Here is a 24,715-nt window from a genome sequence, read left to right on the forward strand (position 1 = left end):
AAGCTTTGATGTAACATTTTCAATTAAATTATTATAAATTCCAGTTGTTGAAGATTGCCAACTCCCTAGTTTGATGAAAAAAATGTGGCTTTGTTTGAATGCTGGCATGAGTTGTTGTTTTCCTGTATTGCTGTTGTTGGCCCATATCTTTTTCTAATATTGTGGAGAATGGGATTCATTAGACATACCTGGTAAAGTAGAGTGCATTGAACCTACCCCTCAGTCATTTTATGGGCTAGTTTTTAACATGCCACAGGATTCTTTGGCTTGGACCTGACTGCCCATTTGCTCCCTTGCATCTACAGTGCCACGCCACACCAGACATTGTGTTGGAAGGTCCCCTGACTCTCTGAAACAGCTTTTATGAGATCGGAAACCTCTGTTCTGCTTGCAGTTCATAGAATTCAAATTCAGACATTTGTCATTCAATTAGCATTGTGTGTCTTCATGCCGTTTTGTAAGATTTAGTTCAAGAGAGCAGCGGGGAGGAGTGGGAGGTAGAGAACCAGTCTCTAAAAGCTATTGGTCTAGATACACTTCCCAGTGCAATCCTAGAAATGTGAGCTCAAAAGTAAGCCCCATTGTGCTCAGGGAACATGCTTCAAGGTAAGAATGTATAGGATTGATGCTTAAAAAAGAAATCTGGGTGTTGTAATGTGGCATGTTTAATCATAACAACTACTCCCACCATGAGGTTGCTTTTCAAACTATTTTATCCTTGAAAACAGATTTGCTAGTATTCTTTAAACCCCGGTTTCTACTTAATTGACAAATTGAGGAAAACCCCATACATGTTGCTCCACGTTCCATAGATGAAGAGTGGAATACAAATTAATTAACAAGTGACAAATGTGCAAACTTATTTAACTGAAGTGTTTCTTAACTATTAATGCCTTTTGAAAGTGCTCTAACACTGCAGTAGTTTTAAAAAGTCCAGTGTAAAAGGTTCCCACACATTTGAGGGAATGTTATCTACAGAATTCAAGAAAATGCATTAGAATTCCAAGTTCACCTTTGTAAACAAATTATTTTACCGCAATGACAGGTCTTTCAGATGCATGTAAACCACTGAAGAAGCGAAATCGGGCTTCAGCAGCAGAATCGTCAGATCTTGCCTATAGCAAAACTTCATCTCCTTCAGCTTCCTTAACTGAGAACGAGGTAAAAATATGAATGAATAGTGGCATTCAGATAAAACTCCGTAACTTCTTTTTAGAAACCATGCACAAAATCCACATAAACCAAGGCAATGAAATTTAGAGCGAGGCATATCTGTTCTGTGGAACACCTCTCCTGCATTTCACCGTCTCTCTTCTTGCTACACACTGGTAGACTGAGCTGTGCAAGGCAGGGAGAGGAGGAAGGGCTGGTGAATATCTGGCTCAGAAAGAAACTTCATCTCAGATGGGTCCAACAAAATCATTCCTCATACCCAAATGCTCGGGAAGAGATGCTCCTATCACATATGATTTTCGTGACTTTCTTCCTTGGTCAATCCCTTCTGTATAGAACTCTGTATTGCTTTAAAACTATTAAAGGTAGAAGAATGAATCGAAAAGCACCTGGAAGAGCATACTTCAGGCTTCCAAGTCAATATATAATACTTCAAATGTACATACAATTCAAGCTGTAGTAGGACTAATGCAAGTTAAAATACTGTGTAAAAATTGCAAAATCAAAGTTTGGTAACTTCTCTGAACATTTTAGAATACGTTTGTGTGTTGGCATATAAGATATACTCCAAGCTAGCCTGAAGGAGGGGGGAAAAACCAACCAACCAAGAAGCTGCTTTACTTCCAAATGCATCTTATTCTGGTAAATTGTTACATAATTTCACATTAAATAGTATCATATATTTATGCCATCTTGTGTTTATATCAATGTTTTATGGAACTAATTGAACTAAGGTATGTATCACAATGTATACAACAGTGTAAGTGTACATAGATTGAATAATCTCTATAAAAAGTTCAACACTCTATTCCAAGATTACAGTTTATTTCAACTACACAGAAAGCTATGTAATTATTGTTGCAAGAATGTAAATCACAGATTGCATGGATGGTTGCAAGTTGTTGTAAATGCAGACACGGTGTAACCATCTGGATAGCACGTTTCTGATAACCCCAAGGCTGCAGTTTTGATCCTCATAAGGGATAGCTGCATATTTCTCCATTGCAGGGGGTTCAACTATATTATCCTCGGGCCCCCTTCCAACTCTGATCCTATGTCTGGATAATGAATATGGCTTCTGAGAGAAGTCACCGAAGCTTCCCATCTCATCCCCTCCTCTTCCCTGTGCTTCCCAAAAACGTTCCTTTGGATTTGGATTGTTCTCTTGAACAAGATGGGGTAGTGCTCCGTTGGTTGCTGGAGCGGGTGGGGACCTGTTTCTCAGAATTGTACTGTTTGGATCCAAGTCATTATTTTTAGATAATTCTATAATCGCACTGAACTAAATATTCAGTTTGGGCCGTGCAACTTTAAGCATCTCCTAGCTGGAGTCTCTGCTGGCTCCGGTTGCTTCCTATCTCCCACTCAGCTCTTGGTGTCCAGGCCCTCCTCCTTTTGGACAGGAAAACAATCTGCGGTGCCACAGTGCCAGGTAGCATTTCCAATGTAACAAGTCTGAGCCTGCACTCCCTGTTAACTTGGCTGCACGAGCCTGAAGGTCTGATAAATACTCATATAGACTTGGTTGACTGAACTACATCTGGCATGGTTTTAGATTGCACCTTCCCTTCCTCTGACTCATTTTCCCTTTGGGCATCTGGGAGAGCTTACACTGAAGTTTCTGGGGGTAAAAATTATTCTGGGAGGCACAGCAGCTCTCACAGTGGCCCTAGGAGGAAACACTACAGGTGAAATGTCTGAAGATCTGATCAGTTCCATGATCAGTTCAATTACTCCAGTGCTGGGTATCTCATTTATTTGAGATGAGAATGACCTAGCCTAGATAATGATCATGGATTCCTGGCTTGGTAGCTGGGGAAGTAATTTTGAGAAGGAAACTGCTCAGTCTCACAGGGATGCTATAATGGCAATTTCCTGAAGCTGAGGGAGATTATGGTGGCAGATGGAGGGACATTGTGTTGCATCATGTGGACAGACAGCAAAGATCATTGTCACAATCTCTCCTAAATGAAGGCCTTCTGCTCTTCGGGGGTCCTGCAGGCAGTGGCCCTAAATACTTAATGAACAAACACCAATCCATTGGTTTCTGAATTCCAGAGAATACAGTGGTACCTCGTTACAAACTCCGCTAACCCAGAAATAGTACCTCAGGTTAAGAACTTTGCTTCAGGGTGAGAACAGAAATCGTGCTCCGGCAGTATCAGGTTAAGAACGAACCTCCAGAATGAATTAAGTTCTTAACCAGAGGTACCACTGTATCCTAAACTCAGAGAGTAGTGACCAAGGTTGTGATGTGACTTTTTTTTCTCTGTTTAGCAATCCACTGATACTTTTTTCCATTAGGAGAAGTAATAAGAGACAGTCAACCCACTAAGGGCAGATTGGCCAATTGATTTCATAGACACCTTTCCTCCATTTCTTTATATCTCCTAGGCTAGCATAAAGTTCTGTGAGCAGCAGGTGGGGATGTTCCTTGTTGCTGTTTGGTGCTGAGGAGACTGTGATTCTCAGATTTTGTGAGCTCCAACATCCTCGTGGCTCAGTCATGCATCAGAATCAAAAGTATAAGCGTTTAACTGCTTGGAGATTGAAAAGAACCTCTCCCTAACCCATGTTTACTCCAAACAAGTGTTTGGTACATTTCTGGCTTCTGTGACCAATAGTTCGTGGGATTGCAAGAAAGGATTCATCAGCAGGTTGGGTGGGTCTAGTAAGAACTCTTATAGAAGGGGTTTTGGAAGTCCTGGAGTTTCTGCAGGACAGTCTCAAAACATTTTGCAGACAGGCTTCAGCTTTGGCTAACATCGTAGGCCCTTGACATGTACTCCACTCTCATGTGCACCGGCTTCTGAGAACAGTGTTCGGCATTCTTCCCACAGCTTGTTTAGTCCTTGTCTATTATAGTTCTGTGGGCGCTAGCCAAAGTTCTTTCCAAGCTGTTAAAAGTTTGCATTTGTGTGTGTGAATTTCCGTCCTGCTCTGCCTATACCAAAGGACAATATACTTGCTCATGGCCTACTTCACTACGAAAGTGTGGCCGTATGCTAAACATAGTGAGATTTATTTTTATACTTTGCTTTTTAACCAAGGTTGGCTGCCAGCGTAGTTTACCATCAGAATCCGCATACAGTCATACCTCGGTTTACGTCCGTTGCGGTTTGAGTACTCCGCGGACACAGAAGTGTTTACTTCTGGGTTCCGCTGCATGCACAGAAGCGATCTGTGCGGTCGTGCTCTATCGGTGCTTCACGCGTGGAAGCGCCACTCGGTTTAAGTACTTTTTGGGGAGCAAATGGCTCCCCGGAACCAAGGTACCAATGTAGTGCAACATAATTGGGATTATGTTAGAATGCGTGTAGCAGTCTCTTCTGGACACTTGTAATAAAGTACATTATCTAAGTCCTTTTCTAGACAGAAGGGCACTGTAGGAGCTACATAACTGATTTGACAAGGCAAAGCCTTAATTAACAGAAATCTCTTTAAAATGCCCCTGGGCAAAAGAGGTACCCATGGCATTGGTTAGGAAATACATAACCATTTGAAATGCATAAACCCATCAATCATTTTCCTAATGTGTGAAGATGTACACACAGGGCTCAGGGGAGCCTTCTAAAACGTGAAAATTAATGGACAAGCCACAGCAAAACATTCCGTCCTGTGGGCAACCCCTGGATCACAGACAGTATAAGTCCTGACTGCTAGATTTTAGCAAGCCCTTGGGATCCCTTCCCACCCGTCAGCTGTTAAGTGGGGAGCATAAAGTGTGCAGTTGCAGTTCCTTCCTTTGGAAGACGATAAAAGCAGAGAGGAAACTTCTCAGCAGAGAGATATACTTGCGTTTCTTGAAAATAAAAACCACCAATGCAGTCTGCAATTTGCATACATGCAATTATTGGGGTGCAAACTGCAATTTGATGTTTGAGGCTTTGAATAGCTGCAACATAGGGCTCACTGTTCAACTGCATTTTTTATTTTTTGCATTCTTCTGGAATTTCTGAGTTTGTTTGTTTTCCCTATTATGCAGTCATGATAGATAAAGTGTGTTTCAGAGCTTTTTAAAATAACTTTCATAAAGACAGCTATGGATAAAATGGAAGATGAAAGTTGAGTGCAGTCAAATATATATCTATGTTACCCTGGAACATCACTTTGTATGCAGATCTGGCACTTGTACATGGGAGTGTGGCTCCTGACAGCTTCCCATCCAAGTAATGTAGCCCTCCTTCAGCCTGAACTCATGAGCTAGAGATTATTGTTGTTGTTGTTTAGTCGTTGAGTCGTGTCCGACTCTTCGTGACCCCATGGACCATAGCATGCCAGGCACTCCTGTCTTCCACTGCCTCCCGCAGTTTGGTCAAACTCATGTTCGTAGCTTCGAGAACACTGTCCAACCATCTCATCCTCTGTCGTCCCCTTCTCCTTGTGCCCTCCATCTTTCCCAACATCAGGGTCTTTTCCAGGGAGTCTTCTCTTCTCATGAGGTGGCCAAAGTATTGGAGCCTCAGCTTCACGATCTGTCCTTCCAGGGAGCACTCAGGGCTGATTTCCTTAAGAATGGATAGGTTTGATCTTCTTGCACTCCATGGGACTCTCAAGAGTCTCCTCCAGCACCATAATTCAAAAGCAGCAATTCTTCGGCAATCAGCCTTCTTTATGGTCCAGCTCTCACTTCCATACATCACTACGGAAGTAATGCTAGTCTTTTGAAAGAGAAATGTGTGTCTATGATGCCATGAACTCTTGGTCTAACAACTTAGAATTTGCAGGATCTGCAGTTCCTGCCTCTTCCCTCTGAAGATGGCAGCCTAGAATCTGGATCGTGTAACTTGGAAGTTGGGTCTTTATAGATAAATTCACAATCGTGGGTTGGGTATTACTTTTTGGTGATTGGTAATGGGTGATGGAAATGCCCAACCTGAATATTTGATATTCTTGCTATTTTTAAATGTACCTGTGCTAGACGCCCTATCACTCTTGAGTGGCAAAATGAGGATTCTGTTCTTGTGAATTCATGTGGATTTATGTTCATTTGGGAAGAAAGGGCTTATCTGTGCCTACCCTCTCTTGGCTCTGCTCCATTTCATGGTCTTAATCTTTCTGGACTTTAGAAGGTTGAATTATTTCCCCTAGTGCCTGGTCACTAGGTTATCACGTGTTCATTGAAAGCTGTACGGTATCTCTAAAATTTCCGAAGAGAAGTTTCTTACATGGTTAGAACTTTTCTCCGTGAGGTCCATTTCATCAATTACATTTTAGGCTAGTACAGGGGTAGGCAACCTAAGGCCTGTGGGCTGGATGCGGCCCAATCGCCTTCTCAGTCCAGCCCACAGACGGTCCGGGAATCAGCGTGTTTTTACATTAATAGAATGTATCCTTTTATTTAAAATGCATCTCTGGGTTATTTGTGGGGCCTGTCTGGTGTTTTTACATGAGTAGAATGTGTGCTTTTATTTATTTAAAATGCACCTCTGGGTTAGTTGTGGGGTGTAGGAATTCATTCATTATTTTTTTCAAAATAGCGTCTGGCCCACCGCATGGTCTGAGGGACGGTGGACCGGCCCATGGCCGAAAAGGGGTGCTTACCCCTGGGCTAGTGGTTCTCAAAACATTTTGCAGTAGCAGAACCTTTCACTTTGAACAAAACCAATAGAACCCATGCAGTAAATTGATTTTAAAACTATTTTTGCTCCTCACTGCTTCACCCCTCCCCCACGCAGTAACCTTCAGCAACAAACGGCAATGGGAATCCAGGAAAGAGAATGCTTCCTGCTATTCAATTCCTGGAAAGCGCAGCAAGGGAAGGAAAGAAGGAGAAAGGATTCCTAGGACGGACAGACACACACACACACACACACACACACACACACACACACACACACACACACAGGTAATGCATTTGGCTGTTGCAAAAATGGAAATTGCACATTGTTTGCAATTGTCCGCCCTTACAAATACCTCCTTTTGGGTGAAGGTGATGGAGAGTGTTGCGGTGGAGCAGCTGCAAGCATTGTTGGGTGACACAGACTATTCATATCCATTCCATTGTGGGTTCAGTGCTGGCCAGAGCAAGATGGGAGGAGCACAACTTGGCTCCTAGTTCTTGATCTCTTGTCGGCTTTTGATACCGTTGTCCGTTGTGTGTTCTTGAATGAGAATTGGGTGCAGAGTAGCATTAGGAGAGTTCCTTTTGGTCCCCCGTTGCCAACGCTATGTAGTGCCACGGGGCTTTTAAGTGCCATTGAATATCCGAAGCTGTTGGGAGGAGTCATTAGGAGTTTGGGGGCAAGGTGCCACCAGTATGCTGATGACAAGAGCTGTTTCTCCATAACATCTGAATCTGGAGAGGCCAGGCAGCCCTTGGACCAATGCTTGGATGCAACGGTGAGGTGAACGAGGAAGAACAAGCTGAGCTTTGAATCCTGAGAAGACAGAGTCACTGTGGGTGAGTGGTTCCCACGTCTGAGAAATTAGTCAGCTGCCTGCCCTGGGTGGCTTGCACTCCCCCTGAAGGAGCAGGTTCACAGCCTGGGGGTGCTTCAGTATCCACTGGTGGCCAAGAATTGCTGGTGGCTAGAATTGCAGTCGGTATGACAGCTATGACCGTTCCTGAGCTGGGAAAGCTTGGCCAACATGGTTCATTGCAAGCTTTGAACTGTTTCCTTGCAAAACCCAGTTCTGCTCCTTGAAGGGCTGGTCATTTTGTGCCTGAGTGATACGCTGATGCTCAAACAGAGAAGACGGGGAGGCTGTTTGTGTCGGCTCCTCCTTCCTTGTTAGTTGCTGTGACTCACTTTCTCCCTGCGGCGGGCTTGCCGCACAGCTGAAAAGCAGGTCAGCAGCTCCTCCTTCTGGCTTGCTTGGATCACCCCGCTCTCCCGTTCCTGCTTCAAAACCCTTAGAAATAAATCGTAGCAGGCAGGAAACAGTGTTCAGCAGCAGCAGGAATGCTCAAGAATGTAATTTCTAGGGGACAAAAGAAAAGGAAAAAATTTTCAGCGCGTTTCTGGGTTAGGCTTCCAAAGAAGGAAAGTATGTCTGCTTGATAAGCTTGCTTGTGTTAGTATAAATTCTAGGCTGCAAAAAAGAGTTTCCCTGTTGCAAGGGGGGGGGGTGTTCTTGTGCCAGTCAAGCACTTTTGTAGCTGTTTCCTCATTCTTGTTAGGCTTGTTAGTCAATAATTAACCTAGGCAGATAATACAGTTTTGCCTCTCAATAAAGCAGGAGTTACTTGCTACCCTCCTTCCTGTTGCTGGTTTGATTTTCCACCTGCCCTTCACCATAAGGTCTTAGGGGTGTATTGGGCACTGATTTCAAAAATGGGTAATTTGCAGGTGTTGACTGCATTGGGTGTTGTGATGCACTGTGCTATTGTCAAGTTTCACAAGCACTTCAAATAGGCGATGTGAACCTCTTGATTCTCACGACCTTTTTGAGGTTACCAGACCAAACAGATATTTTTCTTTGCCTTGCTCCTGGGTTGCTTTGCTTTTATCAGCAGCATATAATGATCTTGTATATTCTACCAATTTTTATGTGAACAGCAAGGCTTGTTAAATTTTGTCTTGAAAGTGAAGGGTGTTTTTTCCAGATTTCCTTTCCTGAATATCTTAAGGAAAGAAAATATTTGGCAGTTTGTTTTTAGGTATATTCAGATATTCCTATCCTCTTCAAGCCACCATATTCTTGTCTGTAGCAAAGTATACCACATGGAATTTGACAAGATAAGCCATTAAACCCCTTAGGTTTCAACAGTTGTCTCTGTGTTATATGGGTAGATCTTATCTTATATGAGGATTAGGTTCCTGGGGAAGGGCATCAAATGTTGTCAAGGGCAAAAGCTGGATAATTCCATTGGCCAAACAGCACTGTTAGTGTCAGAAAAATGAGAGTTTCTAGTTTTATGGTTCAATATATCCCTTAGGGATACCATCTTGCTGCATCCAAATTGTAAATGATATTTTAGCTGTGTTTTGACTGCAAACCTTCATGATAAAATCAGCCAACTGCTGTTAGATCAGCTGAAGATAGGGGGGGAAAATGTATGATACCTAATTTTAGAAAAGTAGCCTGTACCACATCATTTCCTAAATTAATAGGATAAACATAAGTGCCACATGAGTGTTACGTGCATGCACAATTATGTGTGTTTCTGCAACATGCTAAAATAATTTTGTTATCTAACGTACTGTACTTTTCTTTCCTGCACAATTCATCCAGCAATAAATATGAATAAGAACCAACAAAGCTTCTATGAGTGTCCCAAGTGTCATTTTTGTAGTCTTCTTTCTATAGTAATAATTGTAGCCCCTTTCAACAAATGCCCAGGCAGGCTAATATGATTCTTCATTGCTCTCCTTATGTTTCCCTAAATGCCTCCATTTTGCCAGCCACTGCTCTCAGTTCCTCAGATTTCAGTTCATTTTGTGAACTTTGTGGTTTCACCTCTGTAGTACTCTTTTTCTAATGGCCAAATGAGCTGGCCAAAGAAAGACGTTAAATGCATCTTGGCATTTAATACACACTTTGAAAAAGCAAAGAGCTACTGGATAGGGTATTGATATTTTACAGGGAGTGCGGCTGGCCGGTAAGGTTAGGTGAGGAGCCTAGTTTGTTAGTACAGGTTGTTTGGAACAACTATTTTTCTCTGTTGCTCTGTGGTTTTAAACATAGGTTTCATAGGAAGGGTCGTAGCTCAGTATAGATCACCTGCTTTGCATGCTGGGTTTAATCCCTGGCATCTCCAGGTAGGTCTGGGAGAGAATCTTGTTTGAAACCTTAGATGGACCCAATGGTCTGACTAGGTATAATGGAGCTTCCGAGGTTCCTATAGTTACAGATTAAAATGTTTTCTGGCTCCTACTTTAGAGATTATAAATTTCTAAAATCTCTGTAATATTACTTTGCCATTATGCTCTTTTCACTGTAGGTTGTATTGCATATGAAATACTGAATTCCTAACAATAACTAAAGCTGTTATCATATATTCAAAATTGTCTATGTGGTTGATGCTACAGTTCTGACATTTGCTTTAGAGCCTGGCTGCCTCCAGAGATAGATGATGATGTTGTTGTTTTTGTCGTTTAGTTGTGTGCTACTCTTCGTGATCCCATGGACCATAGCCCGCCAGGCACTCCTGTCTTCCACTGCCTCCCACAGTTTGTTCAAACTCATGTTTGTGTTTTCAAGAACACTGTCCAACCATCTCGTCTTCTGTTGTCCCCTTCTCCTTGTGCCCTCCATCTTTCCCAACACCAGGGTCTTTTCCAGGGAATCTTCTCTTCTCTTGAGGTGGCCAAAGTATTGGAGCCTCAGCTTCACGATCTGTCCTTCCAGTGAGCACTCAGGGCCGATTTCCTTCAGAATGGATAGGTTTGATCTTCTTGCAGTCCATGGGACTCTCAAGAGTCTCCTCCAGCACCATAATTCAAAAGCATCAATTCTTCGGCGATCAGCCTTCTTTGTGGTCCACAGATTGATAAAGGGTGGGCAAATGCAAGGGTGCAGCTTATTAAAATTCTCTTGATGTAATTTGTTATTTGGCAGGCTTTTTGGAGATTTAAATATGAAAGCTGGATATAGGGCCATTTCTTTGTCCAAAACCACCTAGTGAGGTGAGATTCAAACTGGAAATTTCCTGTAGTTTAAGATATTTCAAATGCGTACCATAAATTCCTGGTGCTGCATTTAAAATGCATACTAAACATACTAAACAGGGCCTTCTCGGTAGTGGCACCTGCCCTGTGGAACGCCCTCCCAGCAGATGTCAATGCAATAAGTAACTATTTTACTTTTAGAAGACAACTGAAGGCAGCCCTGTTTAGGGAGGTTTTTAATGTTTGATGCTGTACTGTTTTTAATATTCGGTTGGAAGCCGCCCAGAGTGGCTGGGGAAACCCAGCCAGATGGGCGGGGTATAAATAATAAATTATTTATTTATTCATTCATTTAGTTCTGACATTTTATTTTTATTGTTTCTTTTAGCATAGCTGACGTGGAAATGGGTATAGCTTGGATACAGGCTTCTGTTCATGCGTACGCATTCGGACAGTACTTTGCATCCTCCTCTTAGTGCTCATCCAGTTCATAGCAAACTCTTAATGTGGATGAAATTGTGTATCTTCATTTCAGAAACCAGGGGTATGACTAGCTGTGTGCAACTAGAGCTGGTACTTTGTTTGTCCAGGCGTGTTTAAAAGGTCTCAAAAATTTAACGGTACTTGATTGTCATGTTCACTGTTCTCCTACATTAACCCAAATCTTATATGACGTTTGCAGTACGTTCAATAGACTTTCGGAGATGACACTTGAAAGTAAATAGAGGATTGTTTACACAATAAACAGTTTATTTAAACCATGGATGTGCTGCCATTTGCTTCGTGCCAGAAATCCAAGATGGCTAACTATAAGGCTCAGCATTGCGATATAGCATAATTTAAATACTGTGGAATAAAAATAACGCCTAACCCTAACAACAAAAGCCTTCATAAAATGAAAGCTCTTACTTTTAAAGAAGGAAGAGTTGAGGTGATACCAAACCTCCCTGAGGCGAAGGTAGTCTGAATATTATCACCCAAAAAGATGTCTAATTTCAGAGAGTAGGGGGAGCAAGGCTTTGATGATGATTTAAGCATCTGAATGGGTTCATACTGGAGACAAGTCTCTTTCAGTTAACTGGCTCCAGACCGTTTTCAGATTTTATGGGTTAATGCCACCACTTTGAATTGGGTCAGAAAAACAACTGGAAGCCCATGAAATTATTTTTATTCTAAGTTGTTGTTTAGTCGTTTAGTCGTGTCCGACTCTTCGTGACCCCATGGACCATAGCACGCCAGGCACTCCTGTCTTCCACTGCCTCCCGCAGTTTGGTCAAACTCATGTTCGTAGCTTCGAGAACACTGTCCAACCATCTTGTCCTCTGTCGTCCCCTTCTCCTAGTGTCCTCCATCTTTCCCAGCATCAGGGTCTTTTCCAGGGAGTCTTCTCATGAGGTGGCCAAAGTACTGCAGCCTCAGCTTCAGGATCTGTCCTTCCAGTGAGCACTCGGGGCTGATTTCCTTCGGAATGGATAGGTTTGATCTTCTTGCAGTCCATGGGACTCTCAAGAGTCTCCTCCAGCACCATAATTCAAAAGCATCAATTCTTCGGCGATCAGCGTTCTTTATGGTCCAGCTCTCACTTCCATACATCACTACTGGGAAAACCACTATTACTATCTCCCTCCCTCCCTCCCCTCAGTTTTTTTATGTTGTTGCATAACACAAAGTTCTGTGCAACTTAAAATAAAAAAATGTAAATATAAAACATAAAGCATAAAATCAAAGCAAAACAAATACAGCAAAAACATTTGCACACAGCACCCTCAAGATTATTATTATTTAATTAAAAACTGAGAGGCCTGGAGCACACAATATCTTTGGAAGGCACGAGTAAACAGACAGATGTTCAGCTAGGGCCAGAGTGGCCACACAGACTTTGCCAGGCTAGCTTCCCTGAAATGGCTGTGTACTCATCTTGCTTTACTGGCTGAGGGAGCCAGCGTTTGTCCACAGACAGTTTTTCCAGGTCATGTGGCCAGCATGACTAAGTCGCTTCTGGCGGAACCAGAGCAGCGCATGGAAACGCCGTTTACCTTCCTGCCGGAAGGCAATTTATCTACTTGCGCTTTGACATGCTTTCGAACTGGTAGGTTGGCAGGCGCTGGGACAGAGCAACGGGAGCTCATCCCGTCGCGGGGATTCAAACCGCCAACCTTCTGATCAGCAAGCCCTAGTCTCAGTGGTTTAGACAACAGCATACAGCCATTACCAAAACCAACCTGTTGCTGCTGCTAACCTGCCTTAAGTCATTTGGGGTGAGGAAGATGCTCCCTGAGCAGGGTCTCCAAAGAGGACCTTAAGGTTTGTGTAGCTAAATATGGGAGAAGGTGGTCTTTCAGGTAACCTCATCACAAACCACTTAGGGGTTTAAAGATGAAATCCAATATTTCATTTTGGGCCCAGAAACTGACTGGAAGCCATCGCAGCTTACAAAGCACAGTTTCTAGACTTACTTTTATAGGCAGTCCTACATACAATACAATATGGTAAGTGGGAGGTTACTAGATGGTGGGAAATTGTGGTCAAGCCAACTCAATCCAGACAGGGTTGCAGTTAGTGCATCAGTTGAAGCTGCTAAAAGACACTTCAAGCTGCAGATGCTACTTGAGCTTCCAACAACTAAGTGGATTACTAAGCACCCCTAGACGGCACCCCCATCTAGAACAGACTGGACATCATTCACTTGAATGGTTGGATGAATGAGCCCCCAACCAACAAGACATTGTTTTTATCTCGATTGGAACTTGGCTTATTCACCCTTATCTAGCCAGTTCATCCAATCCATGCCCAAGCTCTGCTTCAGGACAACCACAGCATTTCCAGCATAGTTGTCAACCCCTGGATTTGAAGATAAGGAATCCTATGGGGCTGTCAACTCCCGGATATGAAAGTAAGGGCGCTGAATAAGGGAATTTCTCGCAAAAAAAAGGAAGGTTGACAGCACTGATTTCCAGCATCTGATGGAAAGAGAAAGATTAAAGATTAGTGTCATTTGCATACTGGTGACACCTCTGAACAGATCTCCAGATGACCTAGTATTTCATGTAGATGCTAAACAGCATGGGTAATAGAACAGAACCCTGCTGAGCATCAAAGCACTACTGCCAGGGGATCCAGCGATAATCCCCCAGCACTATCTTCTGGAAATAGCTATCCCAAAAGGAGCAAAACCACCAAGCAGTGCCTCCTGTCTCCCAGACGTAATGTAGAAAGCTTATATACAGAAGGCTGATTGTATCAAAAGCCACTGAGAGGTCCAGGAGAATCAATAAGGAAGCAGCCCTCTTGTCTTTTTCTCAACAAAGGTCATGCCAAGCATAGTTTCTGCCCCAAAAGTAGCCCTGAAACCCAACTAAAAATCCAAGAGTGAGTTGAGTGTAATCCAAATATTTTTATTACTGATTTACTAATCTTTTGATCATTTTGGCCAGGAAGAGAATGTTCACCACTGATTAATAGGCTAGATTTCTTCAGGGGGTAACATACCGTAATAATGGCTTATTTTAAAGAAGCTGAGACTGCTGCCGCCATCAGACATTTACAGCCCCCGTGGACCCACCCCCTACTAGACTGAATAAGCAATGGATGGCAAGAGTCAAGTATAGAAGTGGTTGACCAGACTCGCCCAGGCACCTTGTCCACATCCTCAAGCTCCAGTAACTCCAAGTCATTCTACAAAACCAGATCAGACACTTCCACGATTATTGTGGAGCCCAAGTCATGATGGATACAGGAGACTATCCTCGGAGCATCTTGCAAATGTAGCACAGCTTTCTACCGTTGGTTCTGCTATCTCTTCCCTGGGCCATATTTCAAAAGGTCCTACACCACATTGGAAAGCTCCTCCGGGCAACACGGAAAGGGTGCAATGGGGGGAGAACGGTTTCTACACTTTCATCACCAACACAGAGTGGACTGATAATAGTATCTTACTTCAGCCACACTGTCGTGAGCCTTTTCCCACATGTGACCCCACTGTATTCCTGCTTGCTTCATTGCCCTCCTCTCTGGTGTGTACCAAGACGCTGTGCGGATTCTGCTCCGCAAAAGAGGGCACTCGGGAGCAATCATGGCCACCACCTAAGTAATCCCTGCAGGGGGATAAAACCACGAAAAGCCTAAAACGCATTCCATTATATGTGGAAACTTACTGGAAGGGTGGTATATAAATTGTGTAAATAAAGTAAACATGTTTAATTTTTTTGTAATTTATATTCTATACCTTTATATCTCCAGGGGGTTTGACAGTGCAATTTAAAATAATGGTGACAAAGCATACCAACTAATATAGGAAACTGGAACAATGTAAGCATTTTGGTGGGACAAAATTTTGGAGCTGGCTTGGATGAACAAAAACAAGCCCTGGACCTCCTTGGTTGAGACTAGCTATTAACCCAATTCTTGATACTGTTGTCTGCTTGTGTTTATGTATGTTAATTTAAGCCAGGCATCCCCAAACTGCGGCCCTCCAGGTGTTTTGGCCTACAACTCCCATGATCCCTAGCTAACAGGACCAGTGGTCGGGGAAGATGGGAATTGTAGTACAAAACAACTGGAGGGCCGAAGTTTGGGGGTGCCTGATTTAAGCATTTCTATCCTACCCTCTTGATACAGAAGCACCATTTAGGACAGCTTATAGCATTTAAAATTGCATTTTCATAAAAACAATAAGAAAGAGAGGAACAGCGGTTAAAACCGAACACAAATACATTATCTGTCATGTACAATGAACCGTGGCCTGGAGGAAAAGCCTTCTAGTGTGTTAACTATGTGTGCAGCATATTTAGCCTAATAAGAGTGCAAATAATTTTTGTGCAAGAGAATTCCTAGGATCTTTAGGGTTATGTAGGTTTTGCACTTGTCAAATAAACACGAAGAAAATGCAAACTCTGCAAGTATACATTTTAAGGATATCACTCTCTGTGAAGGAGAGCTTCCTATATCTGACCCACTTTTTGAGGCAATGCAATGCACATTCATTTTTTCTTCCTCTGGGGAAAGAGTGCCTCTTGAGTTACTGTGCTGTCCTTGCTGAGAGAAAGCTTTTCATAAGCTCTGAAAGCTGTGTTCTGAACTCTCTATCAGTTTCTACACTTGCATGTTGGAATCACATTGTATATGCAGCCAGGTTGTCATTTTTAAACACATTAGCTAAACTTCATGTCAAGTTTAACTGCCTGGATTTATGTCTTGGCATTTATTTCTCCCGAGCGCCATCAAATGACTCTTAACGCTTCTTTGGCTCCCCCCTTTCCCTGCCTCACTTCCCATATCCTTATTGATACACCTCGTTACCTTGGCTCAGAACCAGATTTCTATCATGGTCCACTGATACTTCATTGGATATTGTTTCGTACTGTTGGCAGAGATTCCGCAGCACTGCTAAATCTACCAGGGGATTTCTTGCAGAACCACAGAGCAATCACCTTGAACAGACAGGCCCCTCTTGGAACTTTTCTCTCTTCCAGTTTCTAATAACTATAATGATGATTTGAATCCAAGAATAGGTTTTTCCTGCTCCGTTCTAAATACTCTTAGACAGCCTATCCACTAGGAAGCACCCATGTCAGAATATGAAACATTTCACTCACTGAGTATTTGACAGATGTTCCATTGAAATTTTATAAATGCCTTTTCTTTTTAGGACAATTTCCCTTTTGCTTATAGTAGAGCCTATTTGATAACAGTGGGCCACGCACACTCATACTTGCAGTGGTCTTCCGTCACAAAAAAATGAGTTTGTTAAATGAGAATGTAAGAAAGTTTGGGCAGGATTCACCTAACACACCCCATCAGAGGAAGCCCGGTGCCAGGATTTGCGCTTGCAAAATGGGACTTTCCCCTCTCTCATGCCCCCTGACTGACTCTGGGGAGGTTGGGGGAACCCTTAGAACAGCAGGGGGGAGGGGGGTTGTTGCATCTGGCAAGCTGCAGTGCTTGCACAAACAGTATTTGGAAGAATGTGACATTGAATTCCACCTTTTATTAATTCTCCTTTAGATTTCAGACAGTCAAGGAGATGAGAGATCAGAGTCTCCTTATGAAAGTGCAGATGAGGGGCTTGCAGAAGCCTCCCTGTCGTCCAAAAAGTGTGACCGTGGAGGAGCAACAAGGAAAGAATATGTTTGCCAGGTAAGAGAGACATCTTGTTTGCGTAGGCAACAGGTTGCAGTTTTATGCACAGCCGTACCTTGGAAGTCAAACAGCTTAGTTCCTGAACGTTTTGCTTCCCGAACGTCGCAAACTGACTGTTCCGGTTTGCAAACAGTTTTCGGAAACTGAACGTCCAACGGGGCTACCGCGGCTTCCTGCAGCCAATCAGAAGCCGCACTTTGGTTTCCGAATGTTTTGGAAGCCAAACGGACTTCCGAAACTGATTCTGTTTGACTTCCAAGGTCCGGCTGTACTCCAAAGTGATCTCAGTAACATGCACTGCTGTGTAGGCATAAATAGAATTGGGCAAGGTTTTAATTGCTCTCACTGAAGGATCAAAAATGTTGTTAATGAGTGGAGAGAAGAGGGTTTTCCTGTTCCTTTGTTCATACATACAGGATTGAAAATGTGGGACATAAATGTGGTTTTAAAAACGGAGAAAGGTAGCTGAGGAAAGAAACAGTTTATCAGTATCCTGTACCCCAGGCACCCCCAAACTTCGGCCCGCCAGATGTTTTGGCCTACAACTCCCATGATCCCTAGCTAAGAGGACCAGTGGTCAGGGATGATGGGAATTGTAGTCCAAAACATCTGGAGGGCCGAAGTTTGGGGATGCCTGCTGTACCCTTCTCCAACTTTTTCTTCTTCTTCTCATAGCTCTGTGAAAAGCCTGGAGACTTGCTGCTCTGTGAAGGACGGTGTTTTGGTGCTTTTCATGCAAGATGCATCGGGTTCTCTGGGAAGGCCTCGGAACACTTTATTTGCAGCGAATGCTCTTCAGGCAAGTCTTGGCCCATGCATGCCAGCAATATTTGCATATTTTGTTTGAAGAAATAGTTATCATTTGATGCCATGCTTACCTGGAGGATAAGATTTCCGTTACCAAGTTCACTCTAGTCCGTCCGTCCCCCTTCTCCTGCAAAGAATCTCGTATCTTTCTTATTTGGGATTGGGAAGGATTTCCTCTGGTTTCCTCAGCTAGTGATCCTAAGGAGCTTTGCCTTCTCTTGCAGGTTTAGGATGTGGTTGAATTGCAGGGGTAATCAGGAACAAGATGCTCAGTAAACACTCCTTGCGGTGTTACTTTTTTCTGCTTGTGGTGCTTCCGGGATGGATTGTGTGGACCTGCCTGTGGAAATGTTGTACAGCGGTACCTTGGTTCTCAAGCTTAATCCGTTCCGGAACTCCGTTCCAAAACCAAGGCACACTTTCCCATAGAAAGTAATGCAAAATGGATTCATCCGTTCCAGACTTTTAAAAACAACCCCCAAAACAGCCATTTAACATGAATTTTTACTATCTAACGAGAGCATTGATCCATAAAATGAAAGCATGTACTGCAGTCACACAATCAATCAGTAGTTGAACCGGGTTCCACATAGTCACACACACAAAAGAACCGCAAAAATAAAAACGCAAAATAAATAGCAAAAACAGACAGACCTCAAAACGGAAGTGTGGCACTCAAAATGGAGCATGTTCAGCTTCTGAAAAAAAGTTTGCAAACTGGAACACTTCCTTACAGGTTTGCAGTGTTTGGGTTCCAAGTTGCTCAAGTACCAAGGCGTTTGAGAACCAAGCTACCACTGTATACAGAGGCAGTGTGTCTCTCTCTGTTGTTGTTGCTGGGAATCACAAGCGGAAATAGCACTGTTGTAGTCATCACCTGCTTGCGGACTTCCCTTTGGCATCTGGTTGGCCACTGTGAGAAGAGGACATTTGACTAGATGAGCTTTTGATGTCATCTAGCAGGCCTATTTTTATATTATTAGAATATCACATATCTCTCATTCTTTTCAGGTGTTGAGTTCCTTTCTTTATTATGCTGCTAAACAGATTTTCAGTTTGGGATGCAAAACCTACCTAAATCCCCTGAGACATTTTAGATGTTCTAGAATCTGAATGTACTTTTGGAAAGCTATAATTTATTGTAACTCGCTCTATGCGGGGCTGCCCTTGAAGCTGACCCAGAAACTCCAGCGGGTGCAGAATGCCGCGGCGAGGCTCCTTACGGGGTCCCAGCCGCGGGATCACATTCATCCAGTGCTTTCCAGCTGCACTGGCTCCCGGTGGAGGACAGGATCAGGTTTAAGGTGCTGGTTTTGACCTTAAAAGCCCTATGCGGCTTGGGACCCTTGCACCTACAGGACCGCTTCTCCTGGTATGCCCCGCGGAGGACCTTAAGGTCCACAAACAACAATACTCTGGAGATCCCGAGCCATAAGGTGGATAGACTGACCTCTACTAGGGCCAGGGCCTTTTCAGTATTGGCCCCGACTTGGTGGAACGCTCTTTTCACAGGAGACCAGGGCCCTGCGGGATTTGTCATCTTTCCGCAGGGCCTGCAAGACAGAGCTGTTCCGCCTGGCCTTTGGGCTGGACTTAGTCTGACCCCTGTGTTTTTCCTCCCTCATGGTTTGGATTTATGGACTACTTAAAATGAGGTTGCATTTTAAATTTTAATGTTGTATTTTAATCTGTATTTTAATTAATTGCTTTTTATGTTTTATTGTAATTTTATTGGTGTTAGCCGCCCTGAGCCCGGTTTTGACTGGGGAGGGCGGGGTATAAATGAAAATTTATTATTATTATTATTATTATTATTATTATTATTATTATTATTTAAGGTATATGTTTGCCCTGATCAGGGTTACTGTCCACCCAGTCTTCTCTCATAATGGCTTTCATAGGGATTGATTTGCCTTTTGGGGGAGGTGTTAGAAAGTGCATGTACTTCATGTAATAACCTAGTAATGTAGAACTGCATGCACTTTCTAAACAAAATCCCTTATCTAATACCTGGATAATAATTGGGAATGTTTTTATCTGTAAGAAATTGAGCCCTGCTTGCACATCATGGCAGGGCAATGAAAGGTAAGAAAACTTGAAGATACCGGGTAGCTTACTGATGTATAAATAGTGTGCCTGCTGAAAAAATGTAGCTGATAGAAGGTGGAAACTCTGGCTTCACTGATAGAGGCATTTAGGATCTTGATCTTAAATATTCGTAGGAAATGCATATGTGAAGACTAATCCATCACAACGTTGACTAGGTGTGGCGGCTTTTTAATTTAGAAACTTCAGTTTCTGATGTTTTAATTAATTACCAATAGAAGTAGGGTGTTTTTGTATTAGTCTTTAGAGTTTACAAACATTCAGCTTGGTTTTTAATTCTTTTTATCAGGTGTTCACACATGCTTTGCGTGTAAAGAGAAAAAATCAGTCGTGAAACGCTGTATTGTATCCCACTGCGGGAAATTCTACCATGAAGCTTGTGTGAAAAAGTTCCGCCTCACAGTGTTTGAGAACAGGGGTTTCCGATGCCCTCTCCACAGTTGTGCGAACTGTCATGTTGCTAACCCTTCAAATCCCAAAGTATCCAAAGGTATTTATTTTCTGTTACTTCCCCTACCTTACCTATTTAAAGTACTGTCGCAGAGGCGATTCACACACCATGTTATCCACAGCCTAGATCAGGGGTCAGCAACCTTTTTCAGCCGTGGGCCGGTCCACCGTCCATCAGACCATGTGGTGGGCCGGACTATATTTTGAAAGGGGGGGGAGAACGAATTCCTATGCCCCACAAATAACCTAGAGATGCATTTGAAATAAAAGGTCACATTCTACTCATGTAAAAACACGCTGATTCCCGGACCGTCCACGGGCCGGATTGAGAAGGCCAGGCATCCCCGAACTTTGGCCCTCCAGATGTTTTGGACTACAATTCCCATCATCCCTGACCACTGGTCCTCTTAGCTAGGGATCATGGGAGTTGTAGGCCAAAACATCTGGAGGGCTGCAGTTTGGGAATGCCAGGAGAAGGCGATTGGGGCGCATACGGCCCCCGGACCTTAGATTGCCTAGATGCTACTGCCACTTGTCATGTGAACACTCACCGAATAGCATGGAAGGGTTTCCATGCCAGCAGCAGAAGCTCTCAGAAATAACTAGTACTAGGATAAAACTCCATATACAGTAGAACCTCTACTTTTAGACGTAATCAGTTCTGGGGGTCCGTCCATAAGTCAATCTGGGTCGCTGACAGAAATGCCATTGTGTGCACGTGCATCCGGCGGCTTCTGCGCATGCACGTATTGCGGCAAACCTGATATTTACTTCGGGCCCAAGTAGAGGCGGTCGTAAGTAGAGGTTCTACTGTATTGGGAATTTCCACATGGCCATTAAGAACGAAGCCAGGATGTGGATAAATCCCATTTTGTCGGATGAATTTCATCTGAATGAGTTCTTTGCTACAGAACAGAAGCTGAGTATCTGGTGCTTGTCACTGCTCATTGTGCTAGCATCCCATGGTTTGAGAGGATTGTCAGAACTGAACCATTATATTTAGATATTATTTAAAGAGCATTATTTGCATGGTCTCGTCATGCAGGTTGGGGCTGGTGTCCCGGTGGGACTTTTCTGTCCCATAACTGATTGCTGTGAACGGTTTATTGATGGACAGGACACTGTGAGGTTGATGGGCATAAAATGGGGGAGAAGACAGTCATAAAAAGGCTGAAGGAAGAGCGAAAATAATGTTCAACTTCCATATGCGGAATGTTATTTCTCTCAGCGTGGAATGAGGCAAGGATAACTCTCCGAAGGGAGGCCATAAATCATTAAGTATTCAACAGAGGTGGAAGGTTAGAAGCTGTGTTAGTTTTGCGCTCATGCAGAAGTTGTCATATTGATTCCAGCATGTGAATGACTCCTTCATTAAAATCAATAAGACTTGGATTTTAAACTCCTATTTCTTATAGTTATGCTCAATATAGATACCTGTTTCACTTTACTGCCTTCTGCAACATAAGACCTTTTAGAGCAGGAATTGCTCAGTTCCTTAAACTTGTTGAATTTTTAGGGCAAGTCTCCTACATTTTGCATTTATTCTGTTAACAGAGAAATTTGCAAGATTAGCACTGAGAGTTGATGCAAACAAAACACTAGACAATGTATAACATTCATTCAACATTCATCCTGATATGCACCACGTAACTTTTTGCCACACTTCTGTTTTGCATCAGTTTGCCGACGTTGAGGAATACCTCTGCACCTGGATCCTACTTCAGCTACAGTACACTAAAGCCCAGACCTTAGCGCTTGCTTGTTGATAGGGTTGCCTTAGGTGGGGCATTGAAATCACTGTGCCAGAGCAGCCTTACTAGCCAAAAGGCTGCTCATCTTTTAGTTGGGCTAGACTTAGGAGCAGGGAAGGCAAAGGAGGTTCCTGCTTTTGCTCATTCGGTGCAGATCCATGCAAATTAAGATTTGAGTGCCGTCCAAATGTAGTTGGGCCTACATCGTAAGGTTTCCCATGCGAACCGTTGCCGTTGGCAATGAAATTTCTCACTGATTCCCCAACGTTTTCAGTCCATCTTCTTAAAGGGTGAGGTGCATGTTTTATTATAATTTTTTTGTTTCCGCCAGGCAAAATGGTGCGTTGCGTCCGCTGCCCTGTGGCTTACCACGCTGGAGACGGTTGCGTTGCTGCAGGGTGCTCAGTCATCACTTCCAGCAGCATAGTTTGCACCAACCACTTCATTGCCACTAAAGGGAAGAGTCATCACGCGCATGTTAATGTAAGCTGGTGCTTTGTATGCTCGAAAGGTAAATAAAGGAGAGTCTCTCTTTTTTTTCTTATAAAAGGTAGCGGGCATTTAAATTCCAGGTGTTTTGAAAAAAATTATTATATTGAAGCTATTACTGCAGTAAGTTTTCTTTCCTTAAAGTTCGTTTATTATATTTAAACAGCTTACTTTGCCATTCCAAAATGTCTGTGTGTTGTGAGAGTGCATGTGGGGAGAATGCATTTAGAACCCAGGAATTTGCATGTTCCTGCATTGCAGGGGGTTGGTCGCCCTAGGTGAAACTTGGGGTCCCTTCCAATTCCACAATTCTATGTCTAAATGTATCAGTGTGTGGAGCACTTGTAGTAAGGCGCACACCCGTGTCCTTTTATTACAGAGAAGGCGTTACATATCCTCTTAGAAGATGGTTTCGTCCTCAGTCTTTGTCATAGATTCTATAGAGTCCCTTCTCAGTATCTTCCTCGAGGGGACCAATGAATATAGTACTTGACAGTTAAGAAAACACCTGGCCATTGTCATGTGCAGCAGGGTATATGGCCTGGTTAATGCCTGTATGGGTGACTGTCTTAGAACCACATCTAAGCTACATTGAGATACAAGTCTCTCTAAGGTGTCTTATAATTGTTAGTTTTAGCTTATCATTTTTACATCATTAGTTTCACCGAGGTTGTGAATTTGTACAAAAATCCTTCGCATTCTGTCATATTGGTTGGTAGACCATAATAAACCCATGGTTAAAAATGCAAGCAACAAGGTTTGAGGATTATTATTATTATTAATACCCTACCCATCTAGCTGAGTTTCCCCAGCGACTCTGGGTGGCTCTCAACATAATAATAATAATAATAATAATAATAATAATAATAATAATAATAATAGAGCGATCAAACATTAAAAACATGTATTGGTGACAAATACATAAAGGTTTGTGGAACCTGCCTCTTTCCACGGACAAAAATGCATTCATAAGAAATAGAACCATTGCTGTGACTGAACAGTTTTGTCAATAGCTCTTGCTTGCCTGCGACTGCCATGTGGCCCTTGGAAGGTTCCCCATGAATAGATGTGTGCCCCCCCCCCCCCGGCTAGAATAGGTGCTCCACTCCCCCGGATTAGAAGTGCAACCTGTTCCAAAAAAAGTTGAATTACCTCTGAAGGATCACGTTCACCGTTCGGAGGCATCCGGGAGGCCAGGTGTTCAGGCAGATCACTGTGTGTTGTCCCCTGCTCCCATTCCCCTCCCGTTAGGTGACTTGTGCTGCTTGACCGTTCAGCAAGATTTCTTTTCTTGCAGGGGGAAGCCTTTTATGTTGTGAATCTTGCCCTGCAGCGTTTCACCCAGATTGTTTAAACATTGAAATGCCGGATGGAAGCTGGTACTGCAACGACTGTAAAGCAGGAAAGAAAATCCATTTTCAGGATATTATTTGGGTCAAACTGGGAAACTACAGGTTTGGACTTCTAAAAATAGAATGAATATTTGAAGTGGCCTTTATTTTTATTACTGCATGCTTGTATCCCGCCCTTTCTTTGAGGCAGGGGCAGTTCCTGTATGAGCCCGTTCACGATGGGGCTGAGATTCAACAACCTTTTATTGGTTTGCTTCAGAGAGAACAGGGTTCTCAAATTCTCCCTTCTTCTTTTGGGGTAGGTGGTGGCCTGCAGAAGTCTGCCATCCAAAAAACGTTCCTCCAAATATCCAGAAAATGAAGCATGAGATTGGAGAGTTTCCTGTGTTTTTCTTTGGCTCTAAAGACTATTACTGGACGCATCAGGCTCGTGTGTTTCCCTATATGGAAGGAGACAGGGGAAGTCGGTACCAGGGAATTAAAGGAATTGGAAAAGTCTTCAAAAATGGTATGGCTATTTAATCATTAAGCTAAAAACAGAGGACACAGTGGTACCTTGGTTCTCGAAACAAAATCCGTTCTGGAAGCCCGTTTGGGTTCCAAAACATTAGAAAACCGAGGCACGGCTTCTCATTGGTTGCAAGAGCTTCTTGCACTCAGCGGAAGATGTGTCACATGTTTGAGTTCCAATAAACGTTCAAAAACGGAAGCCTTTACTTCTGGCTTTTCGGTGTTTGAGAACCGAAATGTACGACAACAGAGGTGTTCAGGAACCAAGGTTCTACTGTACCATAGGTTCCAGCTCCCACAAATTTTGGTGCCAAGGTTGTTGTCTTCGTCTTTGGTGATCACTCATAGCTGAGTAAGATTGTCTTCCATAAACACGGTTTTAACA

The 24,715-nt window shown here is 43.1% G+C and overlaps 1 protein-coding gene across 3 annotated transcripts in view; it reads left to right on the forward strand.

Moving 5' to 3' along the window:
* Positions 1-24,715, forward strand: part of NSD2 (nuclear receptor binding SET domain protein 2) — a 67,953-nt gene that overhangs the window by 32,032 nt on the left and 11,206 nt on the right. For all 3 annotated transcript variants that reach the window (XM_088670010.1, XM_035137435.3, XM_088670011.1), the window contains 7 exons: positions 1,046-1,161; positions 16,731-16,862; positions 17,541-17,664; positions 20,068-20,268; positions 22,311-22,490; positions 23,766-23,922; positions 24,123-24,328. In XM_088670010.1, coding sequence (XP_088526136.1) covers positions 1,046-1,161; positions 16,731-16,862; positions 17,541-17,664; positions 20,068-20,268; positions 22,311-22,490; positions 23,766-23,922; positions 24,123-24,328 — 1,116 coding nt within the window. The remainder of the gene's footprint in view (positions 1-1,045; positions 1,162-16,730; positions 16,863-17,540; positions 17,665-20,067; positions 20,269-22,310; positions 22,491-23,765; positions 23,923-24,122; positions 24,329-24,715) is intronic.

The sequence above is a fragment of the Zootoca vivipara genome, chromosome 5 (assembly GCF_965207765.1).
Source record: "Zootoca vivipara chromosome 5, rZooViv2.hap1.1, whole genome shotgun sequence".
In the NCBI taxonomy this organism is placed as follows: domain Eukaryota; kingdom Metazoa; phylum Chordata; class Lepidosauria; order Squamata; family Lacertidae; genus Zootoca; species Zootoca vivipara.